The following is a 23,140-nucleotide window of genomic DNA, read 5'->3' on the forward strand; positions in this document are numbered from 1 at the left end:
AGTATTTCTTGCGTGCAATTAAACAAGAGCCCCAAACCACAGGACAAGCACATGTGATGGGGGTTCAGGGTAGGGAACAGATATAAAACCATGAAGGTGCGGCTCTCACAGAAACCTCGGGAGTCCTCCTACATCTAGCGCAGAGAGCGACTTGCCGACTTAGGTCCCTTTTTTCCCAATTGCCCCTATCCTTGGACCTCAAAGCACAGTCAGTGCTTTTTCCTTTGAGCCTCAAAGGGGTCTCAAAATGAGTGTGCAAAGTCCATGAACACAACCTGGCTGAAAACAGATGACGCAACAAACCTACACTAACTGTCTGACAGTTAAATTCATGTTACAAAAAAAACTAACTTTAAGATTTATTTTTGTAACTTTTGAAAACAGAGAAAACAACACACTCTTGGGGGAAAGGTGAGGGTAGAAGAGCAGGCCCTGGGTAGTGATCACAGCACCTGGAGTTTGAGAGGCCTGCCTAGGAGAGCCACACGCACTGCCACACAGCACAGGGGACAGCTACTGTCTGAGGCTCCGCAGACCAGTTCCCGCGCCATGCAAGGCTGCTATAGATCCAGGTCATAGAAATCCTCCAGCTCATCGTGAAACAAGTCCCACTCGTCCTCAGAGTCTGTCAGCTCGTCGTCCCCACCTGCGGCCAAAAGCATAAGCAGCATCTCGCCCAGCTCAAAGGTGACAACCTCCTCGTCCTCGTCGTCAAAGGGGGTGTTCTCTCTCTCCTCAATGAGCTCCCAGAAGTGGTTCCTTCGTTGGGCCTGTAAGAAACAAGGCCATGATAGAGGTGGCACTGTCGAGCAGTGTCTTCTATCCTGCTGCTTATAAGGTAAACCGTGTGGCAGAGGGAGGGCATGGCGGACAAGAGGTCTCCGTCGTCCGCTCTGCCAGTGCCTTCCCTTTGGCTATTTGTAGCCAACACCTTAGGCTAGGGCTTGGAGTGCATTCCTTTTCTAGCCATCCTGTCTTCTGAGGTCGGACTCCTTTACTCTGTTCTCCCCCCACACCTAAGTTTCATTCTCCCCTAACCCAATACATTCAGGGCTCAACTGACAGTGTGCTATTTCCCCTCCTTTAAAAAAAACAGCGAGAGTTACCCGGTATCTGCTTGATGTTCCCACTTTCTGTCTCTGTGGCTCTTCTCTACGGCCATCAGGGTACGCATGCTTGTAAAAACAGTTCCCTCCAAACGGGCAGCTCCCACGTCCTTCATCAAAATACCTGCACGCCTTGTTGCTGGAAAGGAAAATATCGCAACCCTTATTCACAGTGGACTTCAAGCCTGTATTGACTATCATCTGGGGCTTCTCTTTAACAGGGGCAGAACCAATATGTAGTGCACAGCCCCCCAAGATGTGTTCTTAGAAACACATGCTCCAAACACTGACTAGAAACATCTCTGCTTAAATGTACACGGTTTACCGGTGGGTGCTAACACCAAGTGAAAATCTTTTAGAATCCCAATACACAAAAATTGGTAAGACGACTCTTATGCCCTGGAATGAGCTAGAACACCCTGCACAGGCTTAGCTAGCGTAGAGACTCCACTGTAACAGTACCTCAACATACACCCAAGGACTATGTTAAGAGTTAAAAGCATGAGACAAACTGTGCAAGCAGTTATGGAGGTGACAAAAGAAGCCGTCCTGTGCAGTAAGGAAAGGGTAGGAAGCAGTGGAGTGCAAAACGCAGCACTGTTCTATCCAAGTGAGCCCGGCTGCTCATACCTCATGGCCTCCTTGTATTTCTGAATGAGTTTCTGCTTCTCTTCTTTCTCCTCCACCCAGTACTCACTTGGAATGACAAAGTTAGATGTGATCCGGCATTCAGGGCAGGACCTGGGAAACAATGAAGAGGCTGCAATGCACATTCCCCCCTCTAGGCCCGCTCTTTAAGACACACCCTGGTGTGTCACCGAGACTTAGGTTAACTGACGGGCACATGGGCATTAGCAGAAAGGGACTCCACACAGTCACAACTGACCCTTTCTTTGGAGGAAAGACAAACTCCTTCAGAAATCAACTCAATGGCTAGCCAGTTTTTTAAAAAGACATAGGTAAAAAACAAAAAACAAAAACAAAAGAAGACATTTCACACAGACTCCTTCTTTCGTTTAAATAAATTTATTTCTTGTAACTTTGCTCTGTTTGGATTATGTGGCTTTTGGTCAGTTATGAGAACAGTTTTTAAAGGATGGTGGATTTTTGGCTAGCTTAATGGATGGTATAGGAAAGTGGAAAACACCAGGAAACATACATTCAGAGCTAGATATGTTTGTTCATGAAGCCTAAACTGTCTAATCCATTAAACACAATCTCCTCAAAAAACATGAAGACTCTACTAACTGATACACAGGGTTTCCTCATTCAAATAAAACAGACAGACCAACTAACCTAGCAGCTAGCTGAAATACAAAGAAATCCCAATTAGAACACCCAGGTTCATGATAAAATACATGCATTTAAATGTGGTCCTTCTGGTTGGAAGTTGGCACAAGATACTAAATTCTTCCCGAAAAATAGAAAGCACAAACGAAGATTGGGGAGGAGTCTCACTTTATGATCTTGCTCTCAAACTGTTTAGCACTTCTCCACTTGCGAATACACTTGAGACAGTAGGTGTGGCTGCAGTTGGAGAGGATCCCAAAGCGACGCTCGCTGGGGTTGGCTTTCTCATAAACCACCTCCATGCAGATCCCACACACCATGTCCTTGCTGCGCTGAACAGCAAACGAGAGCTCCATGTCCTTCTCATGGGCCTCAATGCAAGACTGGAGGAAGGGAAGAGACAAGAGGCACAGTGAGGCCACCGCAGTCCTGAGACTTCAGTCACTGCCCCGCCGAAGACTGTTTCCAATGTGGCCTGGGAAAGGCTTGGCTCTAACCACAGGTCCACACCCCCATGGTGCTCAAAGCACTACAGTCAAACCGGGAGGACTCAACTTCCAATATTTGAAAGATTATCCTTTATATCCCAGCCCCGTAGAGCTCCACCCCCACACTTCCCCCGCATCAAAGACCTTATGAACTCCGTTGATGCTTCAGTTTCTGGGTGGAAAAATGAAGGGATTAAAGCCCTCATTTCACAACGTTAGGACACTGAACACTTGGGAGGAGGAGCCAGAAGGGGCGAGCATTCTATAGGCCAGCCCTATGCTACATGAGGTTTTGTCTCCAAAGAAAAAGAAAAGAGAACGGCTGTGGTAGCACACACCTTTAATCCCAGCACCCAGGAAGCAGAGGCAACCTGAGTTCTATGAGTTTGAGGCCAGCCTGGTCTACATTTCAAGTTCCAGAACAGCCAGGGCAATGTAGAGACCCTGTCTCAAAAATAAGAAAAAAGACGACTGCTAAAGTAAATCTGAACAGGTACTAGGTGACAGTTATGTAGGCCACACTGTTTGCATATCCCTTTAGAGAGGTGGTTTTAGTGGCTCACGCATGAGTCTGGGGAATCCCAACAAATAGAAGGCAGAAGCAGGAAGAACCCAGTATTTTGAGTTACAGCCAACCTGATCTGCGCAGTGAGCTCCTGGCCAGCAGGGGCAATGCTGAGAGACACTGTGCCTCAACAATTAAAGTTAAACACATACAAAACACTACAATATCTACGGAGACGATTCTTACATCATATAATTCACCCATTTAACAAATGCAATTAAATAAACCTCTGGTACTTTCAGAGAGGTACACCCACTGTTAAATATTAAATGTTTATCTTTTAAATTATGGAGTGGGGGAATGAAAGTGACTGCAGGACCAGTGGAGCCCAGGGGTTGGTCCTCCTTGGATTCTAGGTGGCTGTGAGTCACCAGATGTGGGTGCTAGGCATCACCTCAGGTACTGTGTAAGGCTAAGCCTCCTCTCCTCTCCAGCCCCACACTATTTATTTGAATGTGCTCATTACCCCTCATAACCCCACACTCAACAGTTGCTCCATTTTCTTCAAAATTCCCGTATGTGGACAACCATTATTCTGAGGTACACCAATTCTATGGCTTTGACATTAGCTTAATTGACTTATTATATTTTACTGCTGAGTAATATTCTGAATTCTTTTCTTTACCCATCTCCACTCTGAGACTACACATAAATAACGCCATTACCAAAGGGCACTGGTCACAGAAGCCTGGCAACCCAACAAGTGGAGGGAAACGGCTCCTCAGAATTGTCCTCTGTCTTCTACAAAGGGTTGTGGCATTTGTGAGCACACATGAAATGATAAACTTAAAAAGAAAGCTGAGTGTAGGGCTGGAGAGATGGCTTGGCAGGTAACCGCCCCGGCAGCTGCTTCAAAGGACTTTTGTTCAGTTCTCAAAAACCACAAGGCAGCTCCATAGCTCTTGTTCCAGAAAATCTGACACCTTCTGGCCTCTGTGGGCATTGCATGCATGTGAATGAATATGCGTGCACACAACTGCACACAGCACGCACCACCCATACACATAAAAGAACTAAATCTTTAACCTCAGTGCACTGCCACTGGCAATGTAAACAGGGCAGCACTACACATCACCGGCCATCCAGCCAGCCAGGAACTCAAAGTGCTAAGCAGAATTACTAGCTGACCCAGCTATTACACTTCCAAAGGATATCCAACATAGGGCCAGCCCGATAAATGACCTAGCAGAGGTCAGAAGACCCACTGCCAGGCCTAGCAAACTGAGTTGAGGGTCTCAAACAGTGGAAGGAGAGAACCATCACCCAAGCTGTCCGTTGACCTGTACATATATGTGCTATGATATACAACCTTTCCCACAATGAGTAAACTCATGTAAAAGCAATTTTTAAAGGATAGCTAAGATAAAGACACATGTTCACAAAAACACACAATGAAACAATTCAAATTAATTAATCAGTAAAAAAAAAAACACAGTATTGAGGCGGGAAGGATTACTCAGTAAACTGCTTATTGTACAAACATGAACACCTGGATTCGGGCTCTTAGTATGTGTGTGAAAGCCAGGCACAGTGAGTGCCTTTATAATCCCAGGACTGAGACATGGAGAAGACAGGCAATCCAACCGGTGAACTCCAGATTTGAGTGAGAGACCTTGCCTCAAAATTGAGGTAGAAAACAATAAGGGAAAATACCTAACGTTAACTTCTGGCCTCCATGTACGCATACCCACATAAAAACACACACACACAAATGTATAATAGCCATACAATCAACATGCAACCACAAAATGAAGTATGAATACATACTCCAATAGGAAAAACCTTAAAAAACATCATCTAAATGAGAGGAACTAGTTACTGAAGGTCATCCATACTGAGTGATTCCAGCTACATAAATCATCCAGAATTGGCAAAACACCCAGAGAAACGAAGTAGACCCACCATTGCCAGGAGCTCAAGGAAAAGCAGAGCTGAGGCTAACCACTAAGTGGGTATAAGGTTTCTTTGGGGGGATGAAAACGACCTAACTTAGAATTATGGTAATGGCTAGACAATGCTATGAATATATTAAAAAGCATTGAAATATGCATTACAAAAGAATTATAAGAAATATGAATGTCAGAAAAACTCAGAACAAAAAAACCAAACAACCACCAACTACCTTTTACCCTAGTCTGAGGTTCTGGATCCAGAACATCTCTCTTTAAGAAGCATGTAATGCCATAGCCCAGCTCCCCAGGCCCTCCTGCCTTTGGCCTCTGCTCTGCCTGCATTATTATACAGGTATATCTTTGACAAAACACTCTATAAACACGAGGAAGTACATCACCACTTATTGGCTCCTCATACTTGGCACCAGCTGCTCTGAGCACTTACTTTGATGTGCTGTGACCTCTGGGCAGCATCCATTGGGTGTAGGACCTGCAGGCCACACATGTCACAGGAGTCTCCGTGGAGATACACACAGTTTTCCCCATAGCGACACTCTCCCACTGCAGCATAGGGGCAAAGCTGCTTCTTTGTCTCCACCGTAGTTGGCTCCTTCTCTGACTCTTCCTTGGTCACTGAGCCCTGCAGGGGTACTTCAGTGCAGGAAGGGGCAGCTGAAAATGTTTAAGACGGTAGTAAAGGTCCAAATACAAAAGGCAATTAGGAACTATAAGGTAACAGAGAATAATAATTTAAAAAAAAATTGAAAAAAAAAAAAAACTTTAATGAAACCTAAAGTCCAGCCTACTGAACAAACTTTCACTTTTTTTTCTCCTTGGGTTTTTGAGACAGGGTTATACAGCCAGGCTGGCTTAGAACTCACTCTCCGCCTACCTCAGAATACCCAGTGATGGGAATACAGGTACACACCACCACTATCCAGCTCCATTTTGTTCTTTCTGGTTAGATCTGAAAAACCCAGGCTGGCCCTGAACTCGACAATCGTCCCACCTCAGCCTCTCTAAAGCTGGCATTACAGGTATGCGGCACCAAGCCCAGTTCTGTACATGAATGTCTTTAGCAGTGAAATGTGGTATTAGTAAGTACTGGTTAGTAGGGGGATCATCAGGAGAATCAGGAGCTCAAGGTCATCCTTAACTACTTGAGGAATCTGAACCATAAGACACCCTGGGTCAAAAAAACAAAACATCAAAGGACTGGTTGTGGGCTGAGTGTGTAGCTTAGTGGGAAAGCATTTGCCTAGCACGTGCAAAGCCCAGGGTTTGATCCCAGCACCACCAGGAGCAGGCGGGGGACAGCATTCGGAGACACTTCAGTTTTTAAACATCAATTCATTTTATTGTAGTTCAAAAAATTTCTTTTACTTCATCTTTAAATCTTAGATAACCCAATCTAGTGTGTTGACAGTAGGTTAAGCTCAAACACTGCGAACAGAAAAGCTGACACTGAGTTCCTGTGGCCTGTCATTTAGCCCTCTGATTGCAGTTTACAGGGTCCTCACAATACTTACTACGGCCACAGTAGGGCTGCCCAGGGACAAACTCAATGGCATTCACCCAGTCCTCTGAACCTGCTCCTACAGTTGGAAAGTTTGGGTTTCGTGACTCAGCTTCGCCTGGATTCATTTCAGCAAGTGATCCAACGCCAGAAGAGGGACTTGAGGAAGCAGCAAGGGATGGTTTTGCACTCAGATCTGTAGCAGTCACTTCTTCCTGTTTCAGTGGCTTGCTGTGTTCGTATCTGACACAGAGAAAAGTAAGCAGTTACCATCCAGCTACAGAGAGCCCCAGACTCTTTTCAAACATCAGTGTGAACACGAACATGAGCTGGGAGCACCTGTCAAGACTTATTCCTATTTATGTGTGCCTCTCTGTATGAGTGGGTGTCCAGAGGTCAGAAGGCAGCATTTAGATCCCTAGGGCCTACCTGATATGAGTGCTGGGAAGCCATACCCAGGTTCCCTCCAACAGCAAGCACTCTTAACTGCTAAGCCATCTCTCCAACCCCTAGACAACCTTGACACAGAGGGTTTGGCTATGTAACTCTCAGGCTAGCCTCGCACTCATACAGCTCATACTAGCTTCAAATGCATGGATCTTCTGCCTTAACCACTTAAATGCTGGGATCACAGGCATACCAACAAACCTGACCTTGTCCTTTTCAACCCTGTAACGCTATGGATCGACTCCAACCATGGCCTTGTGCATATAGGCAAGGACTGAGCTATGCCCACAGCCCTAACGTAAGTCTGGAGTGGAGCCCATTACTCAGCGTGTCTAGGAACCCTAACTATGATGTCATATTACTGATAAAGGCATGAGACCCAGACTTAGCAAACTTTACAGGGTCAAGTACAACTGGATGATGGCACACACCTACAATGTCAGCTATCTGGGAGACCAAGGCAAGAGGATTCCATGTTTAGGGTCAGCCTAAGAAACTTGCTGAGACAATGTATCAAAAAAATTTAATAAAGGCTTTCCTGAATAATACTAGCACTTGGTAGGCTAAGACGGGACAATTACTGCAAGTTGAAGCCATCTTGGGCTATAAATTGAGTTCTACCTCCCACCTACCCCTCAAAAGAAACCGGCAGACAAAAAGAAACAAAAAAACCCAAAGCTAAGCATTTTCAATTAATTATTTTTTCCTCACTATCTGGTAGTAATAATGTCTACCAAGCCCGAGGAACTGTGCCTCCTACTGTGCAAGCCTGTGCACGAAGCCTCCTTACGAGAGAACACTGCTTTGAAATGGCCACCAGATAAGCGGGGCAGCAGCAACTAGTGTCTCTGCCATCTCTGTGGAGCTTGTCTCAAAAAATAAAAATTAAAAAATGGAGAAAAATCTAATTATCAAACTGTAGAATCTATGTTATGAGATTATATTCAAAAGTAAATGGAAAGAATATGAATGCACAAAAAAAAAAAAAGTTTTAAGCTGGGCAGTGGTGGCGCACGCCTTTAATCCCAGCACTTGGGAGGCAGAGGCAGGCGGATTTCTGAGTTCGAGGCCAGCCTGGTCTACAGAGTGAGTTCCAGGATAGCCAGGACTATACAGAGAAACCCTGTCTTGAAAAAAACAACAACAAAAAAAAAATGAATGCATATAAAAGACGGGCCCTGAGGTGGTGGCGGCGCACACCTGTAATTTCCAGTCAGATAGATCTCTGAATTAAGTCTACATAGCAAACTGCAAGACAGAATTATATATTAAGACTGTCTCCAAAATAATAAATAAGCTACATTATCAAATCTCCCCAATGAGACAATTATTCCCTTATAGATCTGCATAGAATATTTTTTGAAGCAAAAACTAAGATATCAGGATGTTTGGGTTTTTTTTTTGTTTTCTGCCTCCATTTCCATTCCCCTCTCCAAGTCACTGGGACCGAAACTTGAGCGACTGGAACTAACTTCCCCTCAAGGAGCCTCGTCTGTAACATCTACAGAAACTGTCCCGCAAAGAACTGCTCATTGCTCATTCGGCATAAAGAGTGGAATCCTGACATCTCCCTTAGGCAGTTTAACAGCAAAAGACTAACAACCATTAGGCCCTGAGACCAAGGGATCCATTTCTGACCCCTAACAGTTAGTTATGAGGGAGGGGCTTACCTTTTACCCCATCCTTACTTACTTACTGGTTTTCTAACAAACCCAGGTAAGGATGACATCCAAACATTTGTACCCAACAGCTAACTATCAATGTACTGGTCTATCTATGCACGCACCTATCTACCCATCTACTTATCTATACATGGCTGCGATAGATACTGAGTTACCTTGTGTAGAAACTTTTATCCTTTCATTCATCCACCTAGCCATCTATTACCTGTATGTGGCTGTGACACAGGCTACAAGTCTTACCTAGTGTTGTGGTTCCAAACACATCCAAGATGCTTCTCCAAAAGTGGAGCCCAATACCTCTTCCCTTCAGTGTGGCAGAAGGGAATGACTTTGTCCAGATGTTAATGAGAGTAACAATGTGTTACCTCTGGGACTAGGTCATAAAAAGGCAGCATTGTATCTTTGCTGAGCCTTCTCTGACGACTAGAGATAAGTACTTCTCAAGTCATAAGCATTTTAGAATACTATGTACAACGCTACTAGAATTATATGTACAACGATAACAGAATGATCTATTTTATTTTCATTCTTCAACCCACCCTTAACCAAAGAGTTTATAAACAAATCCTTACCTGCAGCGATCTCCATAAACACAGTACCCTCTTTGAAAATACTTGCACACTACACCATATGGACTGTCAGAGAGGTCATGAGAGTATCGACAGTTATCTCCTTCCTTACAAACCCCATGCATAAAATATCTGTAAGACAAATAACCAGAAATCTACATTAGAAGACTAAAGTCAACTCTCAAAGAATTCATTACCACCAGTCTCCTGGCATGTTCACAACTGTAGCAACGAACACAGTCAGCCCAGGCTGGAAGACACATTTGGGTCAACAGTAGACAGCACACAGATCAAGGCAGTTGTCCGGAAAGAAAAACTATCCTTATGTAGGATTCCTTTTGTGGGGAGGGGGGTGGATAAACTAGGCCCTCATAAACACAAGCAGTATATCATTAAGCTGCATCCTCACCCCCCCACCCCCATTTTAAACATTTATCTTGTTCACTGAAGGTCGACTCTGGCCACTGTCCTTGTTTTACAGCCCTAGAGGGGTAGCTTTAGTATTTTCCACTAACTTCAGTTCTTAACCATGACTATCCGCAAGGCACATCAAAGATAAAGAAACCACATAGACTACAAAGTGTCGGGCTACCCGTTATATTCAACTTTGTCAAGGAAACACTTTTAACTCCTTAAAAGCCACATATGAAAAAAGCAAAATTAGGCCAGCAACTTTAAGGGAGACATGATTAGTACGTTCTAGACACCAACAAACAGGGACACCATTACATGAGCATTTGCTAGACATGTAAACTTAGACCCTCCCAGCCCTATCTAGTACCTAGTGCTATTCTAAATGGCAGCGTGGATTCGAGAAGCTGCAAGGGATATTTGTAGAGCCCCTCCCTCACCTCACCTCACTCCTGCCAGAGTCCATTTTCCTATCCCCAGCTCTCTGAGCAGGACACGAAACGTTACTTTTTGGCGTGCCAGAGAAAGAGTAACTGTTTCTTGGGTGTAACTTTGGCCTTGCAAAGGGCTCTGCTGTCTGCTTGAGCCACCGCTCAGTGTGTGAAGAGAGTGTGGGAATGTTTACCACAGTGCAGGGCCCACTAAACTGAATGCTATGGTATATAAGAACCCAGCTGCTAAGAGCACATACTACATAGTACTCTTGCAGAGCTCACTCCGGCATTAGACCTAAGTTCAGACTAACCTGGGGTACACAGTGAGAGCCTGACTCCTCACTTCCCACCTATCCCTCCCCAAAAATCCATTGTAATTGGTAAATAATAAATTTCAGAAACCGGGTGGGGTGGTAGACACCTTTAATCCCAGCCAGGGCTTGGAGGCAAAAGTGGGCAATGAATCTATGAATCTGAGGCCAGCCTAGTCTACACAGTGAATTATAGGACAGCCAGAAATACAGTGAGTCTCAGTGTCCAAAACCAAAAATAAATAAATTTCAGAGGGAATGCTGTGGAGGTTGGGTAAGGGACTTCTAGAACCTCTCTGGTTTAAAGGTATAATGTATCCCCAAAGTCATATTAGCCACATGGGGGGGGGGGGGGGGTAAATGGGAAAAAAAAAAAATCAAGCTTGGGTCGGATGAAGCTCAGTTGGTAGAGTGCTTGCCTAGCAGATGCCTAGGAAGTTTTGGGTTCAGTTCCCGGCATGAAACAGGCACTGGTGATGCTGAAGGCCTGTGATTCCACCTCTCAGGTGACAGAAACAGGAAGATCAGAAGTTCTGTCTAAAGAAAAAAAAAATCACAGGTGAAAAAAAAGGGGGGTATGGACTCCAAGGCCAGTCTCTGTAACCCAAGTCCCAACTCAAACAAAACAAAACCAAAACAAAACCAAACACAAAACAAAAGCCAAACCAGCTGTGCTGCCACATGACTTTAATGCCAGTACTTGGTGACAAAGGTGGCCCAAGCCTTTACTCCTAATACGTGGGAGGCCAAGGTGGGATCTCTGGGTTTGAGGAAAGCCCGCTCTCACAACAGCCAGGCCCCCAGAGAAGCCCGGTCTCTCCCGGTCTCTAAACAAACAATAAGGAGGGAAGAAAGAAAAGAAATTGCTTCGGATCCTTGTGTTATTTCAAGATTTCTCTATGTAGAAGCATCTAAATTAAAAATTACTGTCTGGGAGCTGGAGAGATGGCCTCTCTCTCTTTCAGGACTGACTGAGGTTTGATTTCCAGTGCCTACATGCTGGCTCACATGGGAACACATGTGGTCACTGGGAACACAGGTGGCACAGCATATATTCAGGCTAAACATAAAAAATAATTAAAATCATTTCCAGCTTAGAGGCTGAAGAGATGGCTCAGTGGTGGGAACATGTACTGCTTGAGCAGAGGCCCCATTTGGATGGGGAACACCCATCGCAGGTAGTGCCCAGCTGCTGTTACTCCAGCTCCAAGGAGACTGACGCCTCTGGCCTCTGTGCAAGCATGTCATTCACATGAACGGACACACACAAAATAAAAATGAAAATACATTTGCCATTTCTACCATATTGACTTCCAGGACAGCCAAGGCTACATAGTGAGGCAATAGACAAACATTAGCTGTCTTAGCTCACACCCAAGGCAGCTAGCAGTAAGGACTGACTTTCTCTCTAAGGAAAGCCTGCCTGTTGGTGGCAGCATAACAGTTTCGCAGCAGAGGCATTTGTTTCTTAGGCAGCACAAGCAAAACACAAAGAGAACTTCAAGATCATGGACGGTAGCTAATGAGAAAGGGAGTCTGAGTAATTAATTACAAATGAACACTAGCTGAGTGAGGTGATCTGTCAACAGGGCCTGCAAGAGCCACACGGTGAGACCCTGTCTCAAAACAGACAAAAAGAACACCCTTGGGCTGGAGACGGCTCAGTGGCTATAGCACTTGCTACTTTTGTAGACGCAGGTTCGCTATTCTGCACCCACAGGGTTGCTCACAGCCACTTGGAACTCCAGTTCCAGTGGGTCTTAACTCCTCCCCTGGCCTCAGTGGTTACAGTACAGATACATACATTCAGGCAAACACTCATACACATTAAAAGTATAATCTTTTTTAGATTAAAAAATAGAGGATGGCCGGGCGTTGGTGGCGCACGCCTTTAATCCCAGCACTTGGGAGGCAGAGGCAGGCGGATTTCTGAGTTCGAGGCCAGCCTGGTCTACAGAGTGAGTTCCAGGACATCCAGAGCTATACAGAGAAACCCTGTCTTGAAAAACCAAAAAAAAAAAAAAAAAAAAGGGATGTAGAGATGCCTCATGGTTAAGAGCATTTGTTGCTCTTCAAGTTCAATTCTTAGTACCCATGTGGTAGATTAGTCTGTAGCTGCAGTTCCAAGGAATCCGAGGCCCCCTTCTAGTGTGCAGATATACAAACAGACAAAACATCCATTTATATTAAGTACATACATGAATTTAAAACAAAACAAGACACAACAAAACAAACATACTTTTCTAAGCAAATGACTTTAAAGAGAAATATGCCCTAATATAGAAAACATTCTTCTTCAGCGGTGCGCAGATGGCTTAGGGGTGAAGTCTGGATCCCAGCACTCACCTGAACAGTTCACAACAGCCTGTAACTCCAGCTCAAGAGGGAATGTGATCCCTCCACGGGCACTGGACTCACATGCAGACACCCACACATGCATTCTCAAAAGCAGGTGTTGCTGTCAAGCTCACTTAAGATATTTACAACAAGGTACATTTCTGCAGTTAACTCTCAGTATACACTCAATGTTTTCTTTGCTGAATATCAGAAAGATAAGCACGTTCTAACAAGCCATCTCCCTTTAGCAACTTACAAGTGTGCTTTAAAATGATTCCGAGGATGAATGCATGAAGGTTTATAAGTAAACAATTTCTACACTTTAAAGATTTTATTTATTGGGCTGGAGAGATGGCTCAGCGGTTAAGAGCACTGACTGCTCTTCCAGAGGTCCTGAGTTCAAATCCCAGCAACCACATGGTGGCTCACAACCATCCATAGTGAGATTGGATGCCCTCTTCTGGTGTGTCCGAAGACAGCTACAGTGTACTCATAATAAAATAAATAAATAAATAAATCTTAAAAAAAAAAAAAAAGATTTTATTTATTTATTTTAGGTGTATGGGTGTTTTTGCCTCTATGTATTGTATGCCATTGTGTGCCAGAAGTACCCATGGAGGCCAGAAGGCGGCGCTGGATCCTCTGGAACTGGAGTTACAGTTAGTAGCCAGCTGCATCCTCTGTAAAAGCAGCAAGGAAGTGTACTTAACACTGAGCCATCTCTCCAGAACCACTGTACTTTTCCCCCCTTTAAAATGAAAGCAAAAATTCCTTCAAAGCCATATACTAGAGAGTTTTAGTTTTAACCGTATCAACATCAGTTGGAGCATTTACTATGCTGGGCACTGAGGAAAAGCCCCGCAGGTATAATAAAATAGAACTCTGCTCTCAAAGCTCAAAGTCTAGAACAAGGATTCCACAGTTGTTATTCCCCTATTCAAAAGAAAAAGACTTTAAGAGAGATCGTGTTGGCAGCTAGAACAGAAAACAAGGTCAGCAATTATGCCCAAGGCATATCAAATAATCTGTGGTTTCTATTTGTAGAGGTGGGTCACGCCTATGCTACCAAGGCTGGTCTGGTCAATACAACATCCTGCCTCAGCCAACTGACTAACCAGAGTACAGGTGTGTGCAATCATGAAGGATTCTACATGCCACCATTTAAGTGACTCTGCACATTTTTAGATGACTGGTCTAAGCAAAAGCTATGGAGAAAGGCGGGCAGTGGTGACATACGCCTTTAATCCCAGCACTTGGGAGGCAGAGGCAGGCGGATTTCTGAGTTTGAGGCCAGCCTGGTCTACAGAGTGAGTTCCAGGACAGCCAGGGCTACACAGAGAAAAACCAAAATAAATAAATAAGCAAGCTATGGAGAAGAACATTTCTTTGACTCTAATCCTGAGAAGAAGCAGGAGAACCTCTGTGAGTTTAAGGACAGCCTTGTTTACACAGGAAGTTCTAGTCAGCCAGAGCTATGTAATGGGACTCCATCTTGACCCACCCCTCCAAAGTGCAAGGAATTTAAAAATATTTAAGTATGTAAGCCTGAATGAAGCCTTTTCCTTTCTATTTTGGGGGGTAGGGAGTTAACTATCCCAGAGCCTGGAGCCCAGGCTGGTCACAATCTCCTGTGCAGCTAAGACCCTGAATTCCTGATGTTTTGCCTCAACCTCCTAAAAACACTATTATAGTTAGATGTACATGTCGAGGTTCACAAACAACAGCTCCAGGTAAGGCCTAGAAGACTCCATCAATTCAGTGACCCTTAGGGATCTGGGCTGGCCTGTGTTTGTAATTCAGCATTTAAAACCAAGCTCCTCCCGAGCCACACCACCCCCACGCCATGTAGGAAGCTCAAACTCACACTGCATTTTTAATCTCAGCACTGGGAAGGCAGAGGCAGGTAGAATCTGAGATAGAGTCAGCCTGATCTATGGAGTGAGTTCCAGGACAGCCAGAGCTACACAGAGAAACCTTGTCTTGAAAAAGAAAAAAAAAAATGTAAAACATAAAAAATAAAAAGCCCCTAAATGGAGGCTGGAATAGTCTGCTGAGGAACTAAAAAGAGGAAACAGGGAGAAGCAAACGGGAAGCAGGGCAGTTTACCTCATCCCCACCCTCTCTACGGAGGGAGTATAGAGATGTCTATAATCTCAGCACTAGATGGGGACAGAAGGGGAAGGATCAACAAGTTCCAGCCATTCTGGATTATATTAGCCTCTGCATCACACCCACACCACACCCACACCCACGCCTCGAAGAATAAAAAAGGGGTAGAGGCAAGACATCTTTGTTGATACAATGAAAGCTGAGTTTGATTCCTGGAACCCACATAAAAATGAAAGACATTAACACTGTCCTTTCAGTTTTAGTCCACCTCTCCACAGGTGCTGGAGGAACAACCGCCACACCCACACCCCCACATCATAAAAAAAAATTAAGGGGAAATGTTAACTGGATAGTAGTGGCTCACCCCTTTAATCCCAGCACTCAGAGACAGAGGCCAGTAGATCTCTGAGTTCCAGGCCAGACCGATCTACAGGACTAGTCCCAGGACAGCTTAAGGCTACATAAAGAAACACTGTCTCAGAAAAAAAAGGGGGGCGGGGAGGAGAGGAAGGAAGGAAGAGAAGAAATATTGAAGCAGAAATGTATAAAGTTGCAGGCATCTGACAGGATGATAATGAAATCAGTTATGAAATGTTATTTGGTAATGGGTATTCAGAACTAGACTAGACGAAGATAGTAGATGAAAGAAAAAAATCAAGGTATTTAAATTTTCAATATCAGCCCGGGTAGAAACACTATCCTAGCACTAGGAAGGCAAAAGCTGGAAGATGGAAGCTCACGGCCAGCCTGGTCTATGTAGCAGTGTCAGGACAACTAGGGCTGCAAAGCTGGACCTTGCCTCAAAAAAGAACAGACCGAGAGGAAAGCTTTAACCTGGCGTTATTAAATGTGTTACAGGAAAGACTGGAAGGCTGGGGATTCTTCAATTTCAGAGTTAATATCAGCATCGAGTTCTTCATTAAGAATAGCCTTTAGCATATGCATATAATAAACTGTCCTTGTCGGGTGAAAAATGACATTTCCTTTTAATCGTTTTAGCCGATAGAAAGCATACAGTCCTTCCTGGTAGTTAAATCAATATAGTCGGGCGTGGTATCATCTCACTCCTGCAGTCCCGAACTAGGGAAAGGCAAAAACAAGAGGATTGCCGAAAATTCTAGGGTAGTCAGACTATATAGGTCAGCCGGGGCTTCACAGCAGGACTGTCTCAATAGCCCCCCTCCCATCGTTAATACAAACAATCCTCCAACGTTTATAGTTGGGTTTTTTTTTTAACATGCGTACTGTATAACCGCCACCTGATCATACATTTTCTTAATTTCGTCTCACTTACCAAACAAGAACCAAACCTTTCTCCTAGGATCTCCTCCCTCTCAAAGAGACAGTAATAATAATGGCAGTTCATAAAATCAAGGTTGGAGGAGCCTAACGCCGGCTCCGAACGCTCGGTTCGGAGACAAAGCTCGGAACCGCCGACCACCGACTTACATACAAAGGCATACAAAAGCGGCTGCTCCCGGCGGGGCGGGGGTGAGCGGCGCAGAGAGCAGAAAAGACGTTACAAACGGATAGCCCGGCGCGGAGCCCCGGGGCCGGCCGAGCTCGCCGGGACCCTTAGAGGGTCTCAGGGCGCACCGAGGGTCGTTAGAGCCCGATTCGCATCGGCGAGCTCGCGCCGCATCCCCGAACCTGTGGCGATGGAGGCTGGAGCGGAGACACCGGTCCTCTCCGCACGTATCGGGGCGCCGGTGGGCGAGGGGAGGTGGCGGGACCGCTTCGCAGTCCGAGCCCGCAGTCTGAAACCCGCAGCGATGCCGCGGCCAACCTCTGCGGAGGCTGACGCAGCGATGCTGTGCGGGCAGCCGCAGCAGGGACCCCGCGACGCCCGCCTCCGCCTCTCGCTCAGCCCCGCAGCCCCCGCCCTCCGCCGCGCCACGCAACGTCCTACCTGCAGGTGACCTGTTTCGTCCAGCCGCCGCCGCTGCCGTCGCTGCCGCCGCCCCCTCCTCCCGCCCCCGGGGACGGGGCAGCGACTGTGGGGATAGAGGTGAGGGAGGCCGCTGCCACCGCCGCCGCTGCCGCTCCTGCTCCTGATGTTGTGGCTGTTGTTCCGGGAGCCGCAGCCTCCGCCATTACTGTTTATCCCACACAGCAATGGCCCCGGAACTTCCGGGATCACATAGTTCCGGTCCGGCTGAGAAGGAGAAGACAGCGAAGGGAGGGGAGGGGAGGGAGACTGAGGAGCCCGAGAGCTCCGCGCCAGTCCCGCGCCGTGTCACCGCGTCTCCCAGCGCTCTGGTCTCGGGAACGGCGGGCTCCGCTGGGTGCTCGCGGCCCTCCTCCGGCGACGCTGATTGGTGAGGACTCGGGCTCCGCCCTAAAGGGGCGTGGCCGAGCGCTTCGCCAGGTGTGTTTAGATCGTCCTGGTCCTCGCCATCAAAGGACCATAAGCAAGGACCAACCTCCACCTATGGCTGATAAACACAAGTACAAAGTCGGGGAAGGCCCGGGGGTGTGTGTCTGCTCTCTCCCTAGTATGAACTGGATACCTATTGTGTTGGGATCTGTTTCCTTCTCTCTCGGGAGCACGGTAGCCACTGTCTCCCCGAAACTGTTAGAATCCCTGCTGATGGAAATGCCAGGTGGGCCTGCGGACAGACATCTTGGAATCCCAGTAACCTGAAGGCTTGAGTATCACAATGGCTGCAAGTTCGAGGCCAGCCCATGCTACATAGACCCTGTCAAAATAAAAATAATAGTAATGATGTAAATAAAACACTATGTGAGATAGCCTATGGTTGTAATACCAGCTCTTGGGAAGCTAAAGGAAAAGTGTTTGGTTTTGTACCGGAACAAGGACCTGAGGTGCATACCATTTTACATACCAAAGCAGACCTGGTGTACAGGTTCTCCCAGCATCCCTTAGTCCCTAACTGCCATACCCTGCCCCCAACCTTGAACTTTCCAGGCCAGGGGCTAGGCTGCCCTTCCCCCCAGAGGCTCCTCCCTACATATTCCAGACATTTTGGTTTGTCTCTTCTCCTTCTTTCTGCCTGCATGCCCTTTCTCTCACCCTCCCTGACCCCATCCTGCCCCATGGCGACTCCTGAGGCCAGTGAACTAGCCCACCCAAGAGCAGCTTCCCAATAAACCTGTCTTTAGTATAATCTTATCTAGTATGAATTGGCTCATCTCACCAGCATCAGAGAAATAACCTATCAAAAAGGATCACAGGCTTGAGGCCAGCCTGAGCGACACTGCAAGAATCTGTCACTAAACATAAACTTCAAGGGCCCAAGGACTGGCTCCGAGCAGCTAGGCCCGTTCTCCTAAAGTTTCCACCATCAGGCTGTATTAAAATCCACCGACGAGGTCGGTACTGTCATGAGCCAATCATTTCTCCACACTGGAGACCAACACACATCGCACGAACTTCTGAGGAACGTTTTAGATCCAAAGTTCTCTCTCACTCCCTCTCCCTCCTCCTCAGTATGTAGACCTGGCTGGACTTCAGTGAACAAAGATTTGCCTCCCAAATACTGAATACTAGGATTTAAAGCCTTCACCACTGTCCCCGTTTATTTAATTTTACTTTGAATCTATAAGGCTTGTTGCACAGTTGTTGGGGAGGTAGAAATGTTAGCAATAAATTCAATAGAAAAGTTCTTGTCACTGTAGTCATCCACGGGGACGGGTCATAGCCCTCTGAGGTGTTAGCGTCAAGACTTCGTATGCTGTGGTCTCTCATATCTGAGCCAATTACTAAGCAAAGGAAAAGACATATTCTGAGTGGACAGTGTATCCAGTTTCACATTGTGCTGTGGTCTTGCTGTCCGTACCCTGGCCCAAAGAGGATCAAGCAGCTTTCTACCACATAGGCTTGTAGAGGCCTCTCTACTGCAGCAGCCAGGGAAGGCAGAAACAACTCTTCCACAGGAGGATGCAACTGGGGCTCATGGGATACTTGCAAAACTAGGCCAGAATAAAACCCCTCGAAGCAGGGCTCTATTACTACCTCCCTCCCAGAAGCCTTTGAGGCGGTAGAACAGTGCCAGCAGAGCATTCGGTGAGCCTGATGTCAGCAGGGAGGAAACCAAGAGGCTGTGATAGGGACGTTGTGTTTGAAAGCACCAAAGTTTCACAAGGACAGGAGTGGACCTTCCAAACTCAGGGAAAAGCTTTCGTCTTCTCTCCCTGCAGTATCAATGATCAGGGCATAGGCAATCCACAATCAATTTTGAATACAGGCACCCCCCCTTCATTTTTTTTAAAATCAATTCAAAAGTTTATTAGACATAGAAAAAACCTGATATCTCACAGTCAGTACTTAAGTTCCTAGTTAAATAATACACTTGAACAGAGAATCACTGTACTTTTGGCCTAAGATGTGTTGTTGAATACATGAATGAGTGTACTTGCCCCAAATGTTCAACATAAATAAGTGACTGATAGAAAATTCACCGCCAGTACTGGAACCAGCCAGCTTTGGGCCCTGGGGAATCTTTTGTTTAGCATCACCACATCCACATTGCTTAGTCTCAGCAGAGGTGGTGTAGCCCACACTCCTGGTTCCACGGCTGACATTTTTTTTTCCCTGCCTGACCATAGATCCACCTTGCCCATGCCCTGCCGCTTTGCTTGGAGAAGGCCATGAAGAACCCACATAAATGCTAATGGGTAGAACAGCTGTATGCATACACTTGAGAGTAGTGGGCTCCAACGGGGTGGAAGAGGACAGACAGGAAGTTATCCCCCCCTTTTTTTTTATTTCTTTCTTTTTGTAGGCTTTTGAGACAAGGTTTCACTGTGTAGCCCTGACTGTCCTGGATCACTCTGTAGCCCAGGCTAGCCTTGAACTCAGAGATCTATCTGCCCTGCTGCCTCCTAAGTGCTGGGATTAAAGGCATGTGCCACCATTGCTAGTATAGTCATTTAAGGTGTACAACATAATCCAAATATATAAGGAAGAGATTATTGAGCCGGGCAGTGGTGGTGCACGCCTTGAATCCCAGCACTTGGGAGGCAGAGGCAGGTGGATTTCTGAGTTCAAGGCCAGTCTGGTCTACAGAGTGAGTTCCAGGACAGCCAGGGCTATACAGAGAAACCCTGTCTCAAAAAACTAAAAAAAAAAAAAAAAAAAGGAAGAGATTATTGTTAACAATAAATCCATTACCTAACAAGTGCCTTTGTGTATGGTAAGAAGGTAAACCTTTCAGAAAAATTCTAATGTATACTATGCTATTTATTATATATCTCATTTAATAGATTAGATCCCTAAACTTATTTGTCCTACCTACCTACCTACAACTTTGTACCCTTTGCTGGGATTTCCCCATTTCCTGTCCACCATCCATGGCAACATTGTTTTCTGTGTGGTTCATTTTCTAGAGATCCCACAACTCTATGCCATCCTTAGAAGTCTAAAAGCAAGGTAGGGGTCACCGAAGCGCCCCTGGAGCCATTTTTTTTTTCTTTTTTTTAGCCAGGTTTCTGGCTCTTGCCCAATATCTGCTCAAACTTCCTCAGTCTGGTTGGAAACAGGGCCTTGAAGGTGTGCTGGAAGTATCTCTGTCAGTATTCAAAAGACATAAGTAAGTTCTTCAGCCTTTCTAGGGCTGGCGTGACAGGCATGTTGAGGTGGTAGCCATGCACCACAATAACCGCTCCCCTCTTTCTTTTTCATAAATTGTTTTCCCTGTTTGGTTATTTAAGTTTTAGTAGTGGTTGTGAGTTTTGTGCTTGTTGAGCTCAGAAGAAGGCATCAGATCTTCTGAGAGTCGAATTACGGACAGTCTTAAGCCACTGTCAGGTGGGCCCTGGGAACTGAGGAGCAAATGGTGCTAACCTTTGAGCCATCTCTCCACTACCCCCCTGCCATCTCTATCTTCTTACTGTTACAGCTCTAATAACTGCACATTGTAAACATGTAGACGTGTGAATGACTATGAGGAAGACGCCAGCCAAGGCGTGCATTGGATGCAGACTAGGTGCTCGGTTTTCATTCCCTCAACCTGTGTTTAGTGAGAAAATGAAAAGGACGTGAAAAGGAGAGACGACAGAAGCCATCTTCGTGTATCGATTTGTTCTGAGAAATAAACCAACCTGCTGACTGAGAAGTTGGATGCCTGACAGGGGAGTCCTATCTGCAAGCAAAGCTTTCGATCTAGGAACTTGCAGTCAGAGATAGCTGTGGCTTGCAGTTGGAGTTCACAGAACAGCAGTAACCCAGGCTGGTTGGGAGGGAGGGTGTCAGCACAGGTACAATTACAAACTGACTTTTAAATAAGTCGGGGGTGGCGGCGTGGGCCCTTGCCATAGACAGCAGGTGAACAGACATTGTAGAGCCCAGGATAGTGTGGGAGGAAGCCAAAGATAGCTCTGCAGTGCTTCCTGAGAGCAGAAAGTCCCCTGCTCAAAGGAACAAGCTGCAGCCAGCTGCTGGTTGGATTTGGTCCTGCAGACCACCCCCCACACACTGGAGACCCCAGCAGGATTTCATCCCTCCTTCTAACTGGGATGTTCCCAGGTCACACGCAAGGTTTCTACACCCAAACTCTCCTGAAAAATAAATCAACCCTGTGTCAAATCAACATATCCTGACCATTTATTTATCAGAGAAGTTGGCAGGTCCTCCTGGTCTCTAGCCAATTGATAGCTAATGTTCGGTATCTTTAAAGACCACATGTAGGTCATGTGACTTCAGATTCCCCTGTTCTCATCTTTGTTGCCCTTTTCTGCTTTCTTCCATTTTAGATTTATTTATTTTATGTGCGTGAGTATTTTTGCCTGCATATAAGTCTGTGCACCATATGCATGTCTGGTACCCATGGAGGTCAGAAGAGGACATCAGATCCCCTGGAACTGGAGTTGCAAATAGTTATGAGCCACCATGTGGGTGCTAGGAACCAAACCCAGGCTTCCTAAGAGAACAAGTACTCTTACCCACTGTGTCATCTCTCCAGCCCCCTCCCCTGTTTTCTACGAGCTCCACTCTCTAGTGTTAATAACCGCAGGCCTTCTCATATCCTGGGTCAATGGCTGACTACTGAACACCCACCCTACTGACAGTCTTATAACCTCCTCTCAGCCTGCCACCCAAAGAAGCGCCATTTGTCATACTGTCTTTCTGTGCCATGGAATCCTACTTTAGTGAAAGCCTATAGACTTCCAATGTAAAATTGGGCAGTTAGGGGCTGAAGAGATGACTCAATGGTTAGGAGTGTTTGCATCTCTTCCAGAGAACAGGAATTCAGTTCCCAGCACCGATATCTGTCTGCAAATATCACCTAGAACCCCCAGATTCCGGGGATTTGATGCCCATTTCAAACCTCCACAGGCACTCCCGCATGGATGGCGTGTACTCATGTGCACCCCCCCCACACACGAATACATATGCACACACCACACATACACACCATGATTTTGGTTTTGGGGTTTTATCCACCAGGATTTTTTTTTTTGGTTTTTCAAGACAGGGTTTCTCTGTGTAGCCCCAGCTGTCCTGGAACTCACTCTGTAGACCAGGCTGGCCTCGAACTCAGAAATCCGCCTGCCTCTGCCTCCCAAGTGCTGGGATTAAAGGCGTGCGCCACCAACGCCCGGCGATTTTGGGTTTTTTGTTTGTTTGTTTGTTTTGTTTTTTTTTTTGGTTTTTCAAGACAAGGTTTCTCTGTGTAGCCCCAGCTGTCCTGGAACTCACTCTGTAGACCAGGCTGGCCTCGAACTCAGAAATCCGCCTGCCTCTGCCTCCCAAGTGGTGGGATTAAAGGCGTGTGCCACCACTGCTCGGCTCATACCATGTTAATTAAAAACTATATACTTATTTTAAACTAGCCAGTGTGAGTGGGACACAGTGGAGCACACCTTTAATCCCAGCACTTGGGAGGTAGAGGCCAGTGGATCTTGGTGAGTTGAAGTCAACCTGGTCTACACAGCTTACTATATAAGCTATTATAAGCAACTTTTTTTTTTTTTTTTTTGGTTTTTCGAGACAGGGTTTCTCTGTGTAGCCCTGGCTGTCCT

The 23,140-nt window shown here is 46.0% G+C and overlaps 1 protein-coding gene and 1 non-coding gene across 3 annotated transcripts; both read right to left on the minus strand.

Annotated features, from left to right (window-relative positions):
• Positions 1–345: 345 nt before the first annotated feature.
• Positions 346–17,433, minus strand: Mkrn1 (makorin ring finger protein 1). Of its 2 annotated transcripts, none has more exons than XM_028768423.1 (8): positions 16,452–16,744; positions 9,559–9,687; positions 6,871–7,100; positions 5,787–6,013; positions 2,565–2,779; positions 1,737–1,847; positions 1,107–1,245; positions 346–770 (listed from the first exon to the last, which is right to left on the minus strand). In XM_028768423.1, the coding sequence occupies exons 2-8, from the start codon at positions 9,678–9,680 to the stop codon at positions 561–563; spliced, it is 1,254 nt and encodes a 417-aa protein (XP_028624256.1). In that variant the 5' UTR covers positions 9,681–9,687; positions 16,452–16,744; the 3' UTR covers positions 346–560. The 2 variants fall into 2 exon arrangements, with proteins under 2 accessions (XP_028624256.1, XP_028624255.1); XM_028768422.1 differs by lacking the exon at positions 16,452–16,744 and adding an exon at positions 17,067–17,433 and having other exon boundaries at positions 347–770.
• Positions 17,434–19,236: 1,803 nt separating this feature from the next.
• On the minus strand, positions 19,237–19,367 carry LOC114622119. Its single transcript, XR_003711552.1, has one exon. It is a non-coding gene; the product is annotated as a small nucleolar RNA SNORA71 (small nucleolar RNA).
• Between the last annotated feature and the right edge of the window lie 3,773 nt (positions 19,368–23,140).

Source organism: Grammomys surdaster, unplaced genomic scaffold (assembly GCF_004785775.1).
Source record: "Grammomys surdaster isolate TR1022 unplaced genomic scaffold, NIH_TR_1.0 186, whole genome shotgun sequence".
Taxonomy (NCBI): Eukaryota; Metazoa; Chordata; class Mammalia; order Rodentia; family Muridae; genus Grammomys; species Grammomys surdaster.